Source organism: Cryptomeria japonica, chromosome 7 (genome assembly GCF_030272615.1).
Source record: "Cryptomeria japonica chromosome 7, Sugi_1.0, whole genome shotgun sequence".
NCBI lineage: Eukaryota > Viridiplantae > Streptophyta > Pinopsida > Cupressales > Cupressaceae > Cryptomeria > Cryptomeria japonica.
In genome coordinates, this window is record NC_081411.1 from 154,708,089 (window position 1) to 154,731,434 (window position 23,346).

Sequence of the window (23,346 nt, forward strand, 5' to 3'; positions counted from 1 at the left end):
TAAATAATTGTGTTATGGTTGGCATGTTTTATGTGGTGTTTTCTTATGTGATTATTCTCCTTGCATGCCTATTGATTTTAAAGTTATTAAGAGGTGTAATCAGATTCTTAAGGTTTTTGTTTGCACTGATTCATCCCCCCCCTCTCAGTGCCTTATAAGTTTATTAGTTATCCAATGCACAGATAAGGGAAAAATATAAGAAAAATACAAAAAATTATAAAAATCAAAAAGTGCAATAAAAGCAAGTAGTGAAAACCTAGCAATAGGCACTATTTGTGATAGATTGGCTCTTCCATCTATTAGTACATATTATCATACCTTTTCCATCCATCTGATCTTAAAGCCATTGGTACAATACACATAGTTTGTAAAATCCTTTAATGCATACAAAATTGGACACACTTAGCGTAGTCACTGTCCTTCCTTGTTCATAAAATTTTATCCGCATAACATATCACCATGGCTTGGTGATCAATGTACATATCCAAATTTTAAAAGGTTGACTCAAACTGGGGACAAAATCTTGAACTCAGTAGGGGTAATCCATTTTAGACTTCACCTAGCAAACAACCAGCAATAGGGAAAGAGCATCAAAGCAAAAATCAAAACACACCTCAACGAAAAATATAAGGTCAACCAGGAAAAAAACTCAACATCAAAGATTAGGATCAAAATCATTAGAATAAACATCAGGATCGACAAAAAAATAGAACGCGATGGATGATCTATTCTGAATCATGATTTGTTTACTCTTAGTAAGAAGCTGGATTGTTTGTATCTTGATTTTTGAGTAATTAGATCTCCCGAACAACTCAAGGATGTATTGAGCTAGAGAAGTGAAGAGGGAGTCTTATATTTTATTGGGTTTCTATCTGTGAGGCGATCATTCATATGATGCAAATTTGTCTCAAGACATGATTGAAAATATATCATTTGCACATAAAAATGGTTAACTCTTGTCTATTTTATGCAAACAACACTCAGGTTGTCTTGGTTTAATTATACCTTGACATTTATGTCATTTTGCAATAACAAAATCCATGTAAGTTGTACTCAGGTCATCATGGTTCAATTATACCATCAATGTTTGTATTAACTTCAAACATTTCAAAAGATCAATGATGACAAAAAGGGTGCAAACAATTGGCTAAAGGAATGACAAACGAGGCACGACTAGACTTGCATAGATCATTATCAATAGTGCAATTAATTGAATTAACCATCATTATCACCATCATTATCATCATCATTATCATTATCATTAGTGCATTTAGTTGCATTCATCATCGTTATTATCATATCTTATGTGTATCATGTACCCATCACATAAATGCATTTACCATATAAAAGAACAATCATCATCATATCGGCATATTTTATCAGGTAAGCCTATATCACCTTCAAAACATATAGATAGCCATCATCATATGAATAACATCAGTTGCACCCATACATCATCACATCATAAAATCATCATAAAAACATCATAAAACATCATAAAACATGATAAGATAGAACTCATCACATCCATATATAAACATCAACCATCATCATGAAACATCACATGTGGACCAAGGGAAAATTGTTGTCATATCTCATATAATCTCAAAGCAAGGTCAAAATATACAAATAAATTTCATGTTTGTATATAAGATACATCAAAGGTGATCTATATCACAAAATGAGACAATCAAGTACGACTACTTCCAGAGGCAGAAGGTCTCGCAGCAGATGTCCCCGTTCCTGGGTCCCCTCTAGGTGGATCTCACCATACCGGTCTTCTCTCCATCCTGGAATGACTACGTCTAGATCGGGTGGAGGCCACTGCAACATAGCTAGGTGCTCTCTAATCTGGAGGGACCAGATCCTCATATAATCGCTGGTAGTACTCGACCTCTTTGGTCGAGTACTGTATCTCCCTGAGAGTATCTCGGAGTGGGGTGCTTGTTGCTTCTCTATCCAATCTATCGACAAGGGCCTCTGCTCGTCCCTGTCACTCTATATTTGTATTTTGCTCGGTCTGCAGCTAAGTAATCTTTCGTTGTTGTGCCAAAACCTATGCATGTAACCGATGCACGAAGACCTACAAGGCCCTAATCTGTGCATCCTGCTGATGCGAGGGCACTCTAATCTGAATAGGAACCTGAGAGGAAGTCCCTGCTACACCTGTACCTGTCTGAGGAGCTAGTGGAGGAAGAATGCATGATATCCTCCTCCATACAGCTCGCCTACCTCCCACTGCACCTCCACCAGGACTCCCATCATCACCCTCCTCATTGTCATCCCCCTCATCATCCTCTCTATGTCTTTGTCCTCCTTGACTCTACATACGCTCCTACTCCTCATCATCAAAGGACGACACTAGCTCTCCTGGATCCGATAAACGTGCTACGACATGTGCAGTCCAGTACATCGAGTACTCCACAATCATACCCGCATCTACCACTCTAGCTCCGAAATCCCATATCTAGCCGACTAGACACATATACTCTACCACTGCCGCAACACTATCAATGGTAGGCCCCCACTCTGGTACATCCTGCTGACGACAAGCATATAAATAGGCTCCATGTGGTATCCCCCATTGTCATCCATATTGCCTATATACTCAACTGTGTAAAAATATCTCAATGATAAAGGGTGTCCACCCAGTCAAGTACCTAGACATATATACATAGTTATCTCTAGCGCATCCTCCGCTCACACCTCACAATCTATTAGGAATTGCATGCAAAAAATATCAATTATATGCAGATAAATATTAACACAGGGATGTAAAAAAAACACAGAAATAATAACAGAGAAGAGACAATATTTAACGTGGTTCACCCAATCTTGGGCTACATCCACCAAACAGAGAGTCCAACATTATTATCCAATAAATCAAAACCAATTACAACCAACAATCCCTTGCAACTCAATACCACTGCAAAATGCTATAAGATTCTCTACAGAAAACCCCTAACCCTTAGCCTTTTTATCAAGACTTATGTCAGTTACAAAATTAGGATTATAACATGTCATCCAATAGAAAAATAACACCTGACGACTTTATAAAATAATAAGTCTTTTTGGCCTCGCGAGGCGTGCTGCCCCTTGACCCCACCTTGGGGGTATTGCCCCCAAACCCCTGTCGAAGAATATGGGGGGGAAAGTAAGGAAAATTTAACCTTCGAGTCTAATTAGGGTCCATATAACAACACAATCCATATACGATCTCCAGATGACCGTATCTATGTCATCCAATGCTTGCTGCCAATACTCTAGTTTGCCCAGCTTTCGCTACACAACTACACCTATTTATCCATAAGCACACTATCGACCAAGCAATCTATCTCTATCTGCAAGCGGTTGTGTCACTGCTATATGCTCCTAGGCCCACACTTGTAGCAATGTGAATCTTGCTGATAAACTCGTGTATCCTTGATACACGACCTAGTGCAGCTCCCTATATAGGTGGGCCAACATACATGACCCTCATGCAAATCTCCTACCCTATGTCACCATATCCTCCAAAACCAAACCCCATCCAACTTCCAATCCCTTCAACCTACAGTAAGGACATAAGAAAGCACCAATGAAACCTACTAGTACAGATGGTAGAGGAGCATAATTGTTTGCTATCTCTTGCTACGAGATCTAATAACCACTAATCTTCTCATCCTGAAAAACCCATCGCAAAGCCTCTGTGCCACCCTCTTAAGTCTACTCATATGGCAACATATCAGCTGCCACTGGAATCCGCAAGATCCTATAGCAATCCTCAAGCATCACCGTCATCTCCCTCGTGGCTAGATAGAAGGTGTTGGTGTCACTATGACACCTCTTTGCTAGAGCTATCAACAAACCTCGGTTAACCGTATACCGGGGCATGTCCAATAGAGATGATAAACCACATCTCTATCCGCCTATGAGAGGTGAGGAATCACTGACATGTCTTCGGGAATATCTCCTGAGATTGTAGCACACCTAGAGAAGCCTACCAATCAAACACATCCATCATCAGTCATCAATCAATTCAACTCTATCAAAACACATCAATATAATACATTCTCATTCAGCATGAAATATCAACATTTAACTATCCAATCATATCAAAAGCATATCAGAGCATCATATCATAAATCATATCATGAATCATCTCTGAAATCATATTTGGCATCATATCGACAGTCAAACAATCAAATCATATCAGAAGATCCATGTCATGCAACATATCAACAAATCAACATCAAGATCAGGCAACATATCAGAGAAACATATCAATGACTCATATCGGCAAAATCATATCAATGACTCATATCAACAAAAACATATCAATGATCCATATCAATAAAAATCATATCAACAAACCATGTATCAGAACCAATATCTGGGAATTCGAGCAATCAGACCCATATCGACATTAATTTGATTATCTTAAAAGTCAAACATCAACTCAAAAACCTAACATTCCAGCTTTCCCACTCACGTGCTAAAACAGATTGTGTATGCACTAAACTACCCTACACATGCTAACCTTTCAGTGCAATGCACTAAAATTTCACGCTCATGCGTTAAAACTTGAATATGCACTAAAACTTGAATATGTGCTAAACAAGACCTCAAAAGTGCTAAACTGTTGAATGTATGCACTAAAACTGACTCACGTGCTAACACAAAATGCAAAAGCGCTAAACTTTCTTGCGTATGCACTAAAATATTTGGTATGCGCTAAACTTTCTTGCGTATGCAACAAAACAACCGGTGTTAAACTTATCAGGTATTAATCTAGCAACCACCACTCAAAAGACCAACAATCAAGGAAAAAATAAACAAGGAAACAACAATCAAGGAAAAAACAATCAAGGAACCAACAATCAAGGCAACAACACTAACACAAAACCGACACCATATTGATGGAAGTTCACACCATTAGAGCAAACTCTTGAGTCTGCATTTCGAGAATTATTAACAAACAAACTCATGACATTGCCAAACACGAGATTTTGGACCTCAAGTCAAACCATCATGGTGGAATGACACGCACTATCACGAATATCATAGAAAACAAAAGGTATTGCACAAATGATTGCCTAAGGTTAAAAAATTTGGTTCAAGATTTACTAGATATCGGTGACATAACGATAGACGGTCATAAAACCAACGATGATCATGAGGCCTTCAAGAATCCACTTCCAAATTATGACAAAGGCGCATCACCATCCTCAAACAACAAAGAGGCCCATATAAATCATGTGTACAACAATGTCATCAATCACATATCGGTGTATAACGATCGGGTCAATGTCATAAAGATCAAAGACAAACAAGAACATGTCGCTTGTAGAGTTACCTTTAGAAATTGAGTAGGGTACAAGTTGTTGTGTGTCGTCTCTTTACTTCACGTATCCTTTCCTGCAACTTTAAATTTTGAAAAGAGCTTTGCCTTACAATCTTACCATTACATGTTTTCTTTACAAGGCACAAGAACGAGTAGTTACAGTTAAACATGGAAAAAATCACGTGGACTTGCTTCACAAAAAACCTTATACTTCGAGCGAGAAATTACAAAAATGGAAGAATCTTTATTCAATACTCGTACTTCGATGTTAGAATGTAGCTTTACCTACGATCATGATGCGTGTTTCGCATTTACTTCCATGGAAATTCGAAGTCTTACTCAACTTTTAGTTATTACACAAGTTACGAACAATTCAGTTTTCTATTTACCATTAACTTTTTACATTATAATTTTATCATAATTGCCCAATGTCCATCAAAAGCATTTTCCGCCCCACAACATAATTTTGGGACTATTCACCAAATGGGGATCTTTTCTAAATTGGGAGATCTATTCACTTCGACACCGACAAGTTTTATAAAAATAACTTTTACATTTCCTTCGCTATTTTCTTCCTGACAATTTTTTATTAGGGGAAGAGCACCAATAGATAACATAGTTCCAATAACCATCACCTTATTGTCGTGTTGACCCCCCAATAGCCGTCATAGTGAAAACACCATTAATAAATTTGTTTTGTACCAATAGCCGATCATTTTTTATAATTTTATGTTCATAATTGGCCCATCTGTGCACCACTATTGGAACATTTGTACAACACTATTGGGACATTTGACAACAAGTACTAGTGATTTTGAGTTGACGGTTACTGGAACATATTTAGTTAGGTATCAGGCGACACTTTGAAATGTGTACTTTTTGACCTTTGTGCACATAACTGATTGCACAGAGTGCATCATTACTACCCAGTAGCCAGATCAATAGCTATAAGCAGTTAAGTCACATATGAAGACAACTAAAAAAAAAAATCAAAATCCAATGTAAGGTTTAGGATCTGTGGGTGCCCGAAGTTAGCTATGGCGGCTACTTGTGCTCTTCCCCTAATACTCAAGCGATGTGTGAGATATATTTCACTTTCGTTTTATTTGACTTTCGTAACTTATTCACTTATTTATTATCCAAACCTCCCCTCCTTCCACCTGATACACACTATTGCTCATTGTGGCTAGCGAGGAACATTAAGATTTTATTCTATTATCCCTTACCAATTTTATTGCACTCAAAAGGCAATTTCTCTCGCCAATTGGGAATGGATTTAACCTTTTGACTACTCATTTCTTGCCTCGTAAAGAATTTTCAGCATTTCATCCTCAAAATTTATGGGTCCCCATTTCTCTTGGAATAAATGGGGCGTATTGTGAAACCTCACAACTTATGTAAGTGATTTAATAATAATGGAAAAAGGACATTTCTCTATCTTATTTAGATCCAAAGTACAAAGATATGTTCAAGGAAGAATATATTCTTTATATAAAAATGTTGTTAAGTCGATCAATCATGTTATACCAGTATACTAGAAGGTAATATTTTGTTGCACGGTATGCATTTCATTATCTAGAATAGTCTCAAATAATTTTAACCAATAAAATTGTGACAATCATTTACCATTTTTTAGTAGAGATGAAATGTAAAATTATTATTGGCCATATGCTCATTATAAACTATAATACTTTAATAAAATGAAATAATATAATAAATTTTTACATCTAAACAATCTAATATATGAGATCACTAAATGTAATCACAAACATTGATTCTTGAAAACCTCATACAATTGAATTAAAAAACAATGACATTAGCCCATAAACTATAAAATTCTGATAATATACTTTAAAATGAAAACTCTCAAAACATCAAACTGTAGGGTAAAGGACCCAAAAAGGACCCAATAGTTGAGCACCCTAACTTTGTGCTTCTCCAAATCTTACATAGAAATTTCAAATCTCTCCCAATTTTTTACAACTTACTTGGCAAGTCCCCTACTTGTAACTAAGTTTTCAAGACCACATCATCAAATATGATGCCCTATGGGCATGTTTTGTGCCCAGGTGTTTGAAACAGCCGCCCACCTCCCCGGCACTGGCTATCCAGGGGAAAATTTGCACCGCCTGGATAGCCGTGCTCCCTCGGTCCTCCCCCCGCCGCGTTGGTCTCTGCCCGCACGGTGCCCGTGAAACCCGCGAAAACGAAAACACCTCGCCTCGAACCGCCTCCGGATTCCGGATTCCGGTTTCCTGCACATCGTTCCCTTTGACGCCGCGTTTTGACGCCACCGAACTGGAAGTGATAAAGATCATCATAAATGCTCCAACTACGCACTCCTTTCCGCGCCCAATTTCGCTTCCATTGAAACTAAATGCATCCAACAACTGCATAACTCCCGCCCGCTTGCAATATAACACTCGCCGAAATGATTTTTCTCATCTTCTTTCTCTACGTTTTGCCTTCACTGTGTATGTTTTTTCAATATACCGTGACGCATAATCTTCTTCCCTCTCATGCAGCCGCTGTGCGTGTACAGGTTAGCCACGTTTTTCCCAAAAAAATTCTTGTCATGCCAAACGTTTTTCCGCTGTATTGTGAATCATGATGATGGACATTAGATTCAAAGTTATTGTTTCAACTCTTTAATCTCAAATAACTTCAAATTTTATAATTTTGTTTAAAATCTTTAAAACTTTTTGAAAGTTTTGAAATAAATTTCAAACCTGTTTTTATAGTCTTCCTTTTAAAGGTTTTATGTAGTAGGTTTTAGTAAGATGCTAGCAACTCCAAAACAATTGGGGTTTTCTGTTTTTCTTTGTTTGGTGTGTTTACTTTAGTGAATAAAAGAATGTTCTAATTTTCAGAATTCGATGATACTTATATTATCTGAGAAAGTTTTCTTGGTTCCTAAGTATTATATATTATGGCTTATTTCTGCACTTGCTTAATTAACCTAAATTATCTATAAAGGAATCTCTTATTTCATTTTAGATAGAAGATCAACAATTTTGCTTGGAATTTGATCACTTGTGTCATGAGTTGTAGTTATAAGGGTACTATTTCATACTATCCTCCAACAATTTTTTTTTATGGCCAAGCTTTACCAACACATTCTAAATGTTGACCTCTAAAGTTGCTCATGTGGGGCCTAGTTAACTTGTCTCACTTATTATTTGTCATTTTTGCTCTTCATTCATAGTGAAATTGTTCCTACATAGTTTCATTCGTTCATTACCTAGAACAAAATAGGCTTCCAACTTGATCATTTTTTATTTAGTGCACGCCAATTCTATGAAAAAATGTAGAAATATATAAAAATTGTGGAACCATGAACAAGGAACATAAACTATTTGATAAAATACCTTGAAAAAATATGGTCTCATGGAGTGGCATGATTACATGATATGCAACATCATGTGAACTATTTAATAGAACGTGTCAAAGAAAAGTGTACTCATCAAATGCACTAATTGTAGATCATTCACAAAATTTAATTTTTAATATTCCCTAGGAACTTCCAAGAAAATGCAATTAGCAAGTGTAAAGACAAATTTGCAACCTCTTATAACATCTTCTTAGCTTGTATGAAAATTGGAGCTTTTGAACATGGTATAGACATCCATCAAAGCATAAAAGATGGATCGATTTGTCAAATGTTGTGGTCACAAATACTCTAATAGACATCTATGCAAAATGTGGAATCATATAAATAAGGGGCATGAATTGTTTGAGACCACATTTCTTACTCATTTATAAGGAATTCTACATCCTTATTCTTTTTTTTATTTCTTTAAATTTTTGTCACCTTCCATATTTTATTTTATTTTTATTCATACATTAGGTGAATGAAAATGGGTTAGGGATTGTTAATGTGGTGTGTCCAATGCTAGAAGAAACACTAGAAAGGGAAATAAAGTGGAAGACTTTAAAGGTTTAGAGATTGGTTTTGCCACAAACCTTATACCTTTTGTGTATGATCGTATTAGTAATCCTACAAGTATGGCTTCCATGAGAGGAATTGATATGGGAAGTGGGTTGAGGAAAATGAGTAGGAAAAATATTAAAAGCCAATAGGAAAATTGAATACCCAAATTAGAAATTAAGGATGGTGAATACTCAATGCTAAAGGAGAAAAAGCATGGAAAATTGTAAATGGAGAATAATTGAGGTTCAAGGATTAGTCTTATAGTGTAAATGGTATTTGATTACATGGAGACCTAAAATCATAGGAGCATAGACAAAGTAGTGAGTGGAAGCATATTAAATCCATGATAAAGTACATAGTAATGAGAAGTCTAAAAGACTAAAATAGTCAAAATGTCTCAAACAAAAATGTAAATATTGGGTTTGAAAAGAATGGAGGGAAATAATATTGGCAAGAGAAAACCTATAAGCCCAATAAAGGATACAAATAGACACAATCAACCTAACACTTAGAAATTTCTATAGGCTAAGATATTTAGGCATGTAACAAGTATAATCAAAGACAAATCACTATAACAAAAATATTTTTTGATAAAGGGGTCTATTGAATGATTTATTAGATCAGTTATAGATAGTGGCCAAAACATAGTTCTACTAGAAAAGAAAGAACTCAACTTAGATAAAATTGCACTTACTAATATTTGTGCCAACATCACCATGAAAGAGATAAGACAAAGACATCAATACAACTATAGGGACAAAAACATATTTTTTTCATCAAATGTCAATGAGGGGTTCTCTAGGCAAAAAATTCAAACTAAAAGAAATTCGAAGCACACGAGTCCTTTTAGTAAGAATGATATGCAAGGTAAATGTTCAAAAAGAAAAACATCAGCAAAATGTTCCTTGATTTTATCTAAAATTATAGATGGTGTTGCAAGGCATAAAGAAGTGGAAACTTTATTAGAGAATATTCATAAACATTCTAGGATAAAGAAACCAACATATGAACCATTATATTGAGGTTTATAATAATTAAAGCATTTTAAAATAACTTCAACAAGAAATTAATCTTCATTAATGAACAAGGCCTCAAACTAATCCATGGAAAAAATTGTATGCGACTGAATTCCCTCTTCATTAAATCAACTAAACTAATAAATAGAAATAGGAATTGCAAAAGTCTTGAAAATAAGTTTTTATTGCAATGTGATAATTAACACATACTCAGAGGTTCTTAACAAATGTAACAGTTTTTCTAAAGGGCATACAACTTATCTCTATGATGGCAGAGAAATAACATTTTTCCCTCTTTTTTAACATCACCGAGTGTCTTCCATCTCAAAAAAAACTTGTTGTCTTCATCTCACAAGCCAATTTCTCCAACATTACATAGATTTATTGTAATTGTGAATGTCATCTATCTCCCACACAAGAAACACATACCATTTAAAAGCCTTCAATCTAACTACATCTTGGGAGTTTTCAAATTCATTATCTTTCATCAATCTCCTTACCATTTGCTGCCCACTTATGCATAGATTTTTGAGAGAAGATTGATCACATCTTTTTTAAGATTCATTATTATAGAATAAAAAGGTCATGTTTTTGTTTTCTTAGATTCAAATTATCTTGTTAAAGCTTAGGTGTCAATGTAGTTGTTACTAGATATTTGAACAAGCTAGAGGGCCACTAACCAAGTATTAAGAGCTCAAAGCCATCATTTTATCTTTTGGATAGTGATGAGCATCATCGAAGTAAACTCAATATTTGCACACCCAAAAAATGTTTCACTCTTCCTAAATGTCATACTTATATTCACACTTCCATAAAACTTGTTCAAAGGACACGTAGTGGACCAAGATTTTTCCTCATATTGCACATCAAAATTCAGGTAAATTTGTCTAGAGTGTGTTTCTTGTTGTATAATATTTGTCAACAATTGTTAAACTAGATTAAATTTTGCATACTAACTTCTCTTTTAAATGTTCAAAATTTTGTACTGGATATAATAGTTTAGTTTTTTTAAAATTTTGATGTCTTATTTTGTATGTTTTCTTATTATATTTTGTCTCCTTTATAGTGTAAGTACTCAAAAAAATTAAAATATAAGAGAATCATTATTATAGAATAAAAAGGTCATGTTTTTGTTTTCTTAGATTCAAATTATCTTGTTAAAGCTTAGGTGTCAATGTAGTTGTTACTAGATATTTGAACAAGCTAGAGGGCCACTAACCATATTAATATTATCCAGAATGGGTAGAAAGAATAAATGGGAATCACTTATCAAGCTAGATGTGCAAGACATCTCCAACGAGGGAAATAATTTCTCAAGTGAAGACCTTGAATGGACACCAATTGGAGATGATAATAACCGACATATAGACTTATGTGCTGCTATCCCTTTTGAGAGACTCTCTCACTTTGTCCAAGGAGAAGGTTTATTGGATGACACTGAGACACAATTTGTAATTAAAAAGCATAAAGTGTACAATTTGATAGAACCTAATGACCACGCCACCAAGATGTATTTAAGGTTTGTTTAGATTTAATAAATTAATTAAGCACATCACCTTTTATATTTGTCATTAATTATATCAATTAATATATATTTTGTACATGTATAAACAGTTATCATTGTGCTTATGGGCCTGAGGATAGAAGAAATAAACCTGAAAACAATCTTCAAAAAATGCAAAGGATACGAAGGTTTACTCAAAAAAGGGGTTGTCAAGCCCACTTTTATGTTAAGGTTATGTATGGTAGACCAAATGTTGCAATCATCACATATAATGAGTTTAGCCATCAAGATGCTAATGGTGAATTTTGTCATGGAAAGGATGACCCTTCTGGTGATCCAAGAAGTAGTGTTGCACCAAGATTATCAAATGAATGCAAATCATATATTGAATCCTTATTGTTGATGGGTGTGTCAATTGACACAATATGTGAACAACACTATTTGGATCGTGGTTTGACAAAGTTGATGAATAAGAGGGACACATGCTTGTTGAGGAAGGATGTATTGAATGCATGGAAAAGAGTACGCTCTCTTCGATCACAAAAAAATGAAGATGATGCAAAAAGTGTATGTTTGTGGCATGAAGAGGAGAAAGATAACTTCTTCTACTATAAAACACCAAACAATGAGGAAAATGTTCCATTTATCATAGGCATTCAAACACCATGGATGCGGGAGATGATGGTGAAACATTCACATAACTCAATTATTGCAATGGATTCCACATTTTCAACAAACAAATATGGGGTAAGTAGAACCATATTAATTGTATTTGTGGATCTTAATTTAGTTAGTGGTCTATTTTATCTAAAAAATTACTTATCAATGGTTTATTCATGTGTAGTATCAATTATATTCCTTGCTCGTATTTGATGAACAAGAGGCTGGTGTGCCTGTTGCATGGGCCATATCTTCAAGAAATAAAGTTGAAGATATAAATGAATGGTTGATGGAGGTTTACAAGAGAGGGAAACAAGATAAAGAAGATTGGCATGTCAATGCATTCATGACAGATGATGCTAGTGCAGAGATTGAAGCAATCAGGTTTTATTAGTCTTATTTTATGTTTATGAGATTGTAATTTCTTAATATTTAGTTTATCAAAATTTATATTCCCTAATTTTCAACATTAACTAGTTTCAATTTAACAATTAATTTTGTTAAAATCCCACTTATAAGCTTTGATGATGTAACTTGTAGGTTATCCTTTGATTGTCAAGTATTGTTATGCATTTGGCATGTACGTAGGGCATGGTTGAAGAATGTGTATAGGTAAGTCAATCTTTAATTAAAACATATGGTAAATTACACGCGTCAACTTCATAATTTGATCTTCTATTATGTAATCCAGGTATGCTAGTAATAAGGATGTTGCAGCACATATATTTCATAGATTGGGTGAGATAATGTATGAAATAAGTGATGATCAAGGTATCACTACTCAATCGATCAAAAATTTTATGGAGGAATTCAAAGAAGAGAAGAAATTTATTGATTACTTTCAAAATACTTGGTGTCATGATGAGAGTCGTATTGGTAAGATAATCAAGTTATCAATTATTGTTTGTATACATTTTCATAATTTAAGTTGTTTTTTGTATATGCTAAGACTTCATTATGTTTGTTTGTATAGCAATGTGGGCAAAACATTTTCGAAACTTCTCTCATGCAAATCAAGAAACCAATGCTTCTATAGAGTCATACCACTCCCACATTAAGAGTCACTATTTAAGTGATCGTTCAAAGAAATGCACAAGGAGAATGGATTGGCTTATTCATACACTTCTTCATAGAGTAGAACCATTCTACAAAAATAAAAGATATTTGCAGTTATCTGGATTCCTCACAAACTTCAAAAAGGAAAGATATTACATAACTGCTCTAGAGAGATCAAAACATATAGCAGATGCAGATTGTTTTCTATATGATCTCCTCCCTAACACATATAGGATAAGAAGCCAAACAATTCAAACAAAATGGTATTTTGTTAGGAAATTTGAACCAAATTTGCATGTGTGTGATTGTGATTGGGCAAAAAGAGGAAACACATGCAAACATGTGTTGAAGGTCTTAGATATTCTAAAGAGAAACAAACCAAATGAGCAAGACCAGGTTGTTGGTAAGTGTCATTTCATATTTAAGTTTAATATTTATATTTTTAATTATTATAATTTTTTTTCAATACTAACTAAATTAATCTTATTGAATTGTAGATGATGTTACTCCACTGATTGATGATATTGATGAAGTTAGAGGGAATTCTAGTCATGAAATTGACATCATTGGTAATGTTGATATGATGTTTATAATTAAGTATAAAATGATTTTTTGATTCATATCATTGATTAATTCTTATTTCAATTGTAGATGGTTGCATACCCTCAGAAGATCAAGATGTGCATGGGGTTGTCGTTGGTGAAGCTCAAAGAACTGGTAATTCTTAAAAGCATCATTTTATAATGAAATATGCATTGTTTTTAAATATTTTTTGACTTAATCACTATTATTTCTATTACAGATGGTTGGATATCATCTAATACTTCTAATGATGGATTTCAAAGTTCCATTGATTATTTAAATTCATTGCTCCAAAATTTACCAACCAGTGAAGATGAAAAAAACATTTTTAGTCAGTGTGTTGAGAGGTTTAGAAAAGATATCAATGCATCTCTTGCTTCATCTTCCAAATTTAGATCAATCCCTGGCTCAGAGAACATGTCTATTAGACGAATATCACCATGGTTTAGTCCAACCAAAATGCACAAACGTCATTCTATTCATCAAAGACGTAATGCCATATCTGAAAACTTAAATGAAAGAGTTGAGGAGCATGAAACTTTTCTATTCCCCTCTACAAGATGTAGAAAGCAAAAGAAAAAAAAGGTCACCAATCGCTCAGGCATAGCAATACAAGAAGAAAGAGATATTATCATGCAGCAAGGTGAGTACATTTATTCATAGGTATTTGAGTAATTCACATATCAATACTTCTTATTTTTATTTCATATGTTAAACATATGTTTATTATAGGTTTGAATGATCAAGAAAGTACTCGACGACGTCGATTGCCTTTCTCCATTGATCTAAACCAAATGCTAACAGATGAAATACAAGCTGTAGATAGTAAGTTAGTCAATATTAAACATTTTTATTAATTTTTATTGAAAAATACTCAATTCCTATCTCTAACCATTTTTTTGTACTTAATTAAACAAAAAGATACAATTTCTAGAGATCAACCATCAATGCTTAGTATTATTTCAGCTCAAACATTTCAACAAACTGTTGCAGGTAATTATCAATTTTAATATTGTTTAGATTAATTACGTAATGTGATTTTATACTTGAGCATTTTATCTAAGTTGATGTGTTACATGTGTACTTCAATGCAATTTCAGGTGATAAAGAAAAAGATCAACAACATATGCTGCCCTTTTCTATTGATCTTAACCAGACATCAATGACAATGGATGCAATACAAACTAGATATGGTCACAAAATTATTAAATAAAAACAATCAATTTTGTGTCTTTAGTTTGTAATTAATTTTATCTAAGCTGATGTGTTGAATGTGCTTGTTATTGCAGCATTAGAAGATCATCAAAAAAATCAAGAATATATGGTACCGATTTCTGTTGATCCTGAGAAGACAACAACAACAATAGTTGATGCCATGCAAGCTAGAGATGGTAATGAAATTGTGAAGTGAACTTCATTAATTTTCAGTCTTTAATATATAAATTAATTTTATACGTGATATATTAATGTGAATGTTATTGCAACTTTAGATGGCCAACAAAACTCTCAAAAAAACATGCAACCATTTTCTATTGATCTTAATCAAATGATGACAATAATGGACACAATGCAAAGCGGAAACGGTAAGTAAATTATGAAATGAACTTCAATCAAATTTGAGTCTTCAATTTGAAAATTAATCTTATAATGTCCTCATATGTATTTTCAGGTGTTGATGATATTCATATGGAGGATCATGATCAACACTTTTTTGGTTAATCACTATAGTGTATTATTCTCCAATGTATTAATCGTTAAGTACTTTAACTTTATTTTAAAATTAGAGCTTGGAGGGAGTGGATTCTGGAATTAAGATAAAGACATTATTTGTATATTGTACTTTTGAGTTAGACTACTATTGTATATGTGAAAAATTGGCTCATCCTTTTGTAAGCTTTTGTGAAATTTATGTGTAGTGACTTACTCACTTCCACAATGGTCACATTTATTATTATATATATAATACAAAGTTGCAATGATATATCTCCTATGCTTATATTTGACAACAAATTTGGTAGTGTGAGTTCTCTCATATTGTGACTATAACTAATATGAATGATATGTGCATTTCCAATGGATTTGATTTCCAATCATGGTGGTAGCTCTATGATGCTTTATATTTTCATTTCTATATTATATCTATTCATCATCTTGGTGTATTTATGTTGTCTCCCACTTCCCATTCAACATTGTCTCATCATTCAATCTATTGTATTCTGTAAGGGGTGGTATTTATATTTGAAGATTATCTAGGTATGAATTTTATTTATCTATGTTTGAAAAATGGACAATAAAGATATTTTAAAAATTAGGCATATAAATTATGAATAAAAAATTTATATATATAAATTAAAAAATAACCAATTTGTTAAAACTTCTTCTTATTCTTATTCTCTAATGAAAAATATTTGGCTCTTCCATATTTCAGCTATATTAATTATGTTGCTTACTAAATCTCATAAGGTCTTGAAAAGATTTCAAATTAGAGGACAAATTTAACATGTAGAAGGTGTAGATTCGTTTCACAAAGGTTAGAATTTCATTGTTTCCTACCACACTTATTTGAGCCTTCCTAGGGAATTTATTGATCCATTTGAAAGTTGATCATAAATGAAGTTTTCAAGGGTATAGGGGAATTTGACATTCAAACAATATCTATCTTTACATACGCATTTGACCTTTATAGGGGAAATTGCTTTCATGTTTTGTAGGTTTCATATATTTTTGACACCTCATTGTGATGCACATTAATGTCTCTCTAACATATCTATGTTATGGGATTTTTTTTTACTTGCAATTTATGCCAATATTTGTCTAAGGCCATGTAGAAACACGTGGGAATAAATTTTTTAAAAAATGAATGTGCGAGAGTGCATTTTACCAAAAATGATGGTGTTGCTTCTCTTCTACAACATTATCCGCCGTTCGATGAAAAACCGAGGTCATCTCTTTCAAATAAGATGCCTTCGACATAATTATTAAAAGAGTTAAATTATAAATATCATTATTAATATATAATATCATTAAAAATATTATATTACAAGTAAAAAAATATTTTCTATAATTCTTAATTATTATTATTTTAATTATATTTATATAATATGGACTATAAATCTCACTTCAATAAAATAGTATTAATAATTATGATATATTAGGATTGTTATATTAAAAATATAATTTTTTTAAACATAATTCTAAAAGGATCATATATTAAAATGATCAAAAAAAAATTATCCACAAAACGGAACGGCAGGGGGTAAATGTGCAGGAAACCGGAATCCGGAATCCGGAGGCGGTTCGAGGCGAGGTGTTTTCGCGGGTTTCACGGGCACCGTGCGGGCAGAGACCAACGCGGCGGGGGGAGGACCGAGGGAGCACGGCTATCCAGGCGGTGCAAATTTTCCCCTGGATAGCCAGTGCCCACCTCCCCTCCCCACCCAAAAAAAAGTCACTAATACTTGTGCAAACGTGAGACTGATATTTGTTCACTAATGTGGAATCACATTATTCGTTGTTTTTTAATGAACTATTGTAAAAAATATTAGACATTAAATCAAACTCAACGAACGCAACTACCGATCTTTTCCACTATTATTTTGCTTAAAGGTTAGTTCATAACTTATTTCATGGTCATCTAATTACATGGGGTTGTGTGCCATCAATAATCATAAAGACACTGTTGCATATAGACATTGAACGATGAGATCAAACCATTAAATGCAATGAATGTTTGAACATGCAGTATACATCAGCGTTCTTCTTATATTAGTCATTTCAGCCTTCAATAAGTACGGGAATAGTAATATTCGGATAGATGCAGGCTGTCCCAGATCACGTACTTTTATATTGTTTTCACATTATTTAGATTAAAATATAACTTTCCCGCCTGTTATACCTATACTTTTATTCCATACGGTACCTAAATATCTTCGTTGAGGAAAACCCAAAAAATTAATCTGAAGGCCTGTCATTGTCATTGCTTCGGCAGAACTTTCCCTGAAAGAAATGAAGTGAAGAAAAACAGAGCTTCGCCTCTGTTAAAAAGTGGTACTGCATGGCCGGCACCTCTAACTGTAAAAAATGTCAACTTCCCATAATCTTGAGTCCACCCACCTACCTACAATTATCCACAGATTCTGAAAAATCATTTTGGAAGTAAAAGATGTGTATAATCTAGGTATTTATATCAAAGTTTCTGATAATATTTCAGTAAACAAATAAAAATTCAATAATTTTTTTACAAAATTTATGTTTATAAAAATTTTATGCTGTCAAATTTACATCTTTTAATTTCAAATGGGTTCAATTGATATTAAGTCAGCATCTTTTTCGATGGATTCAATAAATGGTAAGAAGATTGAATTAACTTCTCACCTGTCCCTGATAATACCATGGTCGCCAAGTACTTTTGGGAACTTGCAAAGCATTTAGACTGTATCTTGTTGATAGCACTGGAACCCGTCCATCTGTGTCTCCACTGTTGAATGCATTATTTGTAATTGCATTAATATCTATTGAATGAATTAGATTGTTCATAATTAAAAAATAAGTTTAAGCAACATATTTTAAGTGTTAATCTGAAATTATATTAATAAATAGATAATTGAAAAAAATTATACAATTTCAAATAAGATATCTAAACAAATCAGAACTTAAAATATAATGTTTACCTGTAAACCCATATACGGAGACCTGCATCCATAAGCTTAAGATAGGCAGGCAATACAGATGCTCGGAAGTCTGTCCACCCATTGAAGATATCATAGCTGTATTTTGGAAAAATCTTCTCAGTTTAATTATAAGTCGCTAAATAATGGTTAGAACTATAAAATAACTAATGTCTTTTTGTTGAACGTTATAAATTTATGTGTGTCTGAAGTTGAGGTATATATGTGGTTGCCACTATTGACAGAAAATCTTACTTGCAAATACTCCAATTTCTAAGGTGTGAACCATTGATGGCATGAAGAGCTTTCTGAACATCATATCTGTTGTAATACACTGCGGCATAGTCATCAAGACAAGGATCATATCCACCGACCCTCCTCATTATCTGCATAAAGAATTGAAAAATGTGTAACATTAGTAGTCATGAGGTAGTTTGCACATTTTGGAAACTAAGCTCACAGTTTTAAAGAGTCTCACTAGTTATGTGATTGAATCATAAGGGGAAAAAAATACTCACAGCATTGAGTCATGGAAATGTACCTTGTTAGTTGAATATCTTAACTGGTTTCTCCCACTATCTGTACTTTTTGGTGTGTTCTTGTGAATGCATGTAGGAGTGTACAGACTATACATGTCTATATTGTTGAGTTGTTCAATAACTTCATCTATAGCATCACTGCAGTTTTTGTTGTCCAATGTATTATTAGAATCAAAATCACAGTTCTCTACAATGGCCATGTGGGTTTCATCTGATACAACTGCATGGCTCCATGCATAATCCATTTGACCTCGCAAATCTTTATCGTCATTTGTTTCAGGATTGCCCACCTGAATTGATCAGTGTATACTTCAACATTTCCAATCGTGAAAAAATGTTTCGCATTAGAACTAAGCTGAGAGAAAGACATTGCTTACCATAAAACCTTTGAGATTTATATAAAGACTCTTGGAGGAGATTTTATTTTGATCATGTATGAGTTCTGCAAGCTCAGGCACATATTTCCCTGGTAAAACAAGGACAATTGAACATGCATTAATTTACGACAGAGATGAGTTTTCTTAGGGCACTACATAGAAAATGAGTCAGAGCCCACACCTGCATAGCTTTCTCCTGCAATGTAGAACTCATGCGTTCTATACTGGGGGTAAATTCCCAACCAGTTTTGGAGGAACATGTATGTATCCTCAGCTGTCAGTTCATCCAATCTTCATATTAGTCTCAAACAGGAATTTCAATATAAAATATTTTAAGGAATATGAAGTGTAAGGATAAGGTTGAGCTTCTTACCAGTAATGGTATCTCCTAACATCTTGTAATCAGATGTTTTATTAGAGTAGGAAAACCCCACTCCCACGGGAGACTCCAAAAATAATATATTGGCTTCTGATTATCGAAGCATAGAATTGTGAGTGGTGTTTAAGCTGTTGCAAGAAAAAGTAATGAATTCAATCCATAAGCAAATTGTCCTAAGAAACTACCTCTATTCCATGAGTACTCATTCAAAGAAAGAGTCTTTCCATCTGCATTTATGATGAAAGGTCCAATCTCTTGTGTTGCTCCATAACCCACAGATGAACACCCTGGACCTGTTGAATGAATATCACTGTTACATTACTGCAATAAATCACAAACATGGGAATATCTAACACATTTAGTTAACAGAAAACTGGCATATGCTACCACCTCCATTAAGCCATAGGACCAAAGGCCTTTTCTCTTTGAGAGTAGCAGCCTCAAAGAACCAATAGAAGAGAGCTCTTCCATTTTCTTCATTCACAGTCACATAACCTGAATAGTGATTAAACCCCACTTTTGGTTGCCCGGGCAAATGGGTTACTAAATCTTGATTATTCCTACTATTCCATGTGTTTCCACTGTCTATAGACTCTGCAACAGTAATCAGACAAAAACCAAAAAATACCCAGAAGGGCAGGTAATCAGACATTGTTTATCCTAGCTTGACTGCCTTTCTCTGCTCTTAAATCCTGCCATTTTCCCACTGCTTACCACTATACTTATATAGTTGTAAGAGGTATAAGGATTTGTGGATTATAACTTAATGCGGGCATATGGGGTGGACCTTCCAGGTATAAAATCTACAAGAAAAAGTCTGTGTGAGAACCATATCCGTCATCTTTGAGCAAGTCAGACACTAAGTTCAGAAATTTATCTTGAATAGACAACTTATCTGTGGAATTAAAATTAACATAAATAAACCTTTCAAAGCCTCATAATGACACTTAAGAATAATTACCTGGAAATCAAAGAGCTCTAGAATTGGACCGAGATGACGGTTGATCTTACCTTAGTAGTAGGTCCATTAGGTTGGGCAAAAGTAGATCCATTTAGCATGGTGTTGAAGGCCGGTAGATTTTTGGGTGTGAACTAATGCAGAAGAATCTGCTACAATCAACGCGAACGTCGCTGAAATCTCGATTGCCTTGGTTTTCTTTGACTGGGTTCCAACTTATAGAGTTGACTAAACAAGTTTTCACACAAGATAAGTGCTATCCAGCACAATATTTTCATTTGGGTGCCTGAAAATAGGCTTAAGAAAAGATTGTATACTACTTTAATTGGGTTAGGATCCACACAAACAAAAACTGCCTGAATCCTGAATCCTGATAAAATAACAACTATTCACATTCACACAAGCAAAAACTTCCTAGTCCTGAATCCTGATAAAATAGCATAAGTATTCGCATTCACACAAACAAATATTTCATTGAACAAATATGTTCATAAGAATCACCGAGGGTTTTATTTGAAGGACTCATATTTTGCCATAACCTCAAGAAAACACGGGTGACTTACCAAGCATTAACACCTTCATACTTTGCACAATGATAATAGTAGGCTATGGCGTTGGAATTAATCCCAACTACCCACCTTTACTCCTCCGTAGCCCAGACTTTCTCTCCGCTCATTCAAGCGTGTGAACCCTCACTTCTCCAGCTCAGTTCCATTTCTCCTATCTCTTCATTCACTGCATCCAGGACAGATTCAAAATATGAATTAATTGCATACTCTTTTCCGCCAGATTTCTCCCCACTGCAGAATTAATTGTAATCAATTTCATTTCTGTGTTGTTATTTTTGCTTGACATATTTGTTGAATGAGGGCAGTCAGCGACAGTTATATCATGTATGAGAAGAAAAAGAGGATGTCTGCAGTTTTTACTGTAGCAACAGTCTGAAGCAGACACCAAATACAGGGATTCTGTTTGTTTTTTTCTGAGTGTAATGAAAGAGCAGAAGCTCTGTGTCTGTGTTTATAGGTGATGTATCATAAAATTTTCCAATTCATCTCTGTTTATTTCGTTTGCTCTCTCTTTCTCCGTTTCTCCTGTCTCTCTCCTTATGTGGAGGGTGTAATGCACCCCAAAAAGAGTCAATAAGCAAAGTGAAAACAAAGATACCCCCATCTACGACAGATTGTAGGATGCGTCTATTCTGGCTCCAAAAGTGACCTGTCGTACCAACGACATGCATCGTGAACATGTTCGAGACATGCATAGCCCATGCATACCATAGCCCATACCATGCCCATTTGGTGCAGGCGCTGGACCCACCGAAAATGACGTGGAGCTGTCCTAGAGTCGGCTGTTTCAAACGTCAGGGCCCACATGAAACTACGTGAACATGTCGGAAAACAGCGGATCGTGGGCCGCGGCTCGGGCCGATGTGTTGTGCCTAACACGCACATTAAAAGCCATAGAAAACAAACATCCGGCGGCAAGTGTTGATGACCGCGTTCGAACGTCAAAACGGCGGGAAAAAGAGGCCACGAGCTTCCAAACTGCGGTGGTTGTCTTGCACGTGCTACTGATAGGTGGGTCCTTACTCAGTAATCCGTCAATCGCAGTCGTTCAGTGAAAACCAATGCCATAGCTCCAAAACAGACCTTTCGTACAGCGTGTTAGTCCGTAACAAGGTAGTCAATCGCAACCGCTAACTGCAAAATCGACGGTGTAAAACGCGATACGAGCATGAGTGTTAGTCAATCCGTATTGTGGAGCCAGAATAGACGCGTCCCGCCATTTTCTGCGTTGAAAAATGGGACGATGTCGAACTCACGTGTGTTAGGTGGGTAGGTGGAACGTATGAGCGAAGCTCCCGCCATTTTCTGCGTGTTGTGGAAAAAAGGGGACAAAGGGACAGACTAATGCGTGATAAGATAAAGTCCAAAGCCCTCATTTGTTCAAGTGTTATGTTGTTTTTGAAGGCGTTTTTGCAGGCAAAGAAGGGTTTGAAGGAGGCAACATTTTTGAAGGCGTTTTTGAAAGCAAAGAAGGGTTTGAAGGAGGCAGCGAGGACTTAGTTTTCAAGGGCAGCCTGCGTTCATTTGTGAAGGTTAACAGGTATGTTGAGTAGCCATTTTTCTTGTTGTATACATTTGGAAAATTTGCATGTTTTATTGTTTTGTTAAGTAGTCGTTCTTTCAGATTTGTATACGTTGTGCGAAAATCATATTGTTGTTTTTTACTTTGGTTATTCTTCTTTTTCTGTAGCTTGAAATTATTCGCGTTAGGGTTAGATATAGTGCTCGACGCGTGTTTGCTGGCTCCAAAAAGTTGTTGTAAAATGCGTGTTAGTATGTCTACAC

General features: G+C 34.7%; 1 protein-coding gene and 1 long non-coding RNA gene across 2 annotated transcripts; one reads left to right on the forward strand and one right to left on the reverse strand.

Moving 5' to 3' along the window:
• Positions 1-15,168: 15,168 nt before the first annotated feature.
• On the forward strand, positions 15,169-15,827 carry LOC131856311 (uncharacterized). The gene is made up of 3 exons (XR_009358417.1): positions 15,169-15,463; positions 15,563-15,655; positions 15,742-15,827. It is a non-coding gene; the product is annotated as an uncharacterized LOC131856311 (long non-coding RNA).
• Positions 15,828-17,781: 1,954 nt separating this feature from the next.
• LOC131078221 (serine carboxypeptidase-like 31) lies at positions 17,782-21,814 on the reverse strand. Its single transcript, XM_058015882.2, has 10 exons — positions 21,556-21,814; positions 20,220-20,327; positions 20,029-20,124; positions 19,837-19,929; positions 19,656-19,744; positions 19,281-19,568; positions 18,995-19,125; positions 18,743-18,838; positions 18,447-18,549; positions 17,782-18,189 (listed from the first exon to the last, which is right to left on the reverse strand). The coding sequence occupies exons 1-10, from the start codon at positions 21,572-21,574 to the stop codon at positions 18,046-18,048; spliced, it is 1,167 nt and encodes a 388-aa protein (XP_057871865.2). The 5' UTR covers positions 21,575-21,814; the 3' UTR covers positions 17,782-18,045.
• Between the last annotated feature and the right edge of the window lie 1,532 nt (positions 21,815-23,346).

Bases quoted from the DNA above. Each gene is read 5' to 3' on its own strand.
- LOC131078221 (XM_058015882.2), bottom strand. The intron at 20,125-20,219 runs GTAGTTTCTTAG...TTCGATAATCAG, and splicing joins TGAGTACTCATGGAATAGAG to AAGCCAATATATTATTTTTG. The intron at 19,569-19,655 runs GTAAGCAATGTC...TGATCAATTCAG, and splicing joins TAAATCTCAAAGGTTTTATG to GTGGGCAATCCTGAAACAAA.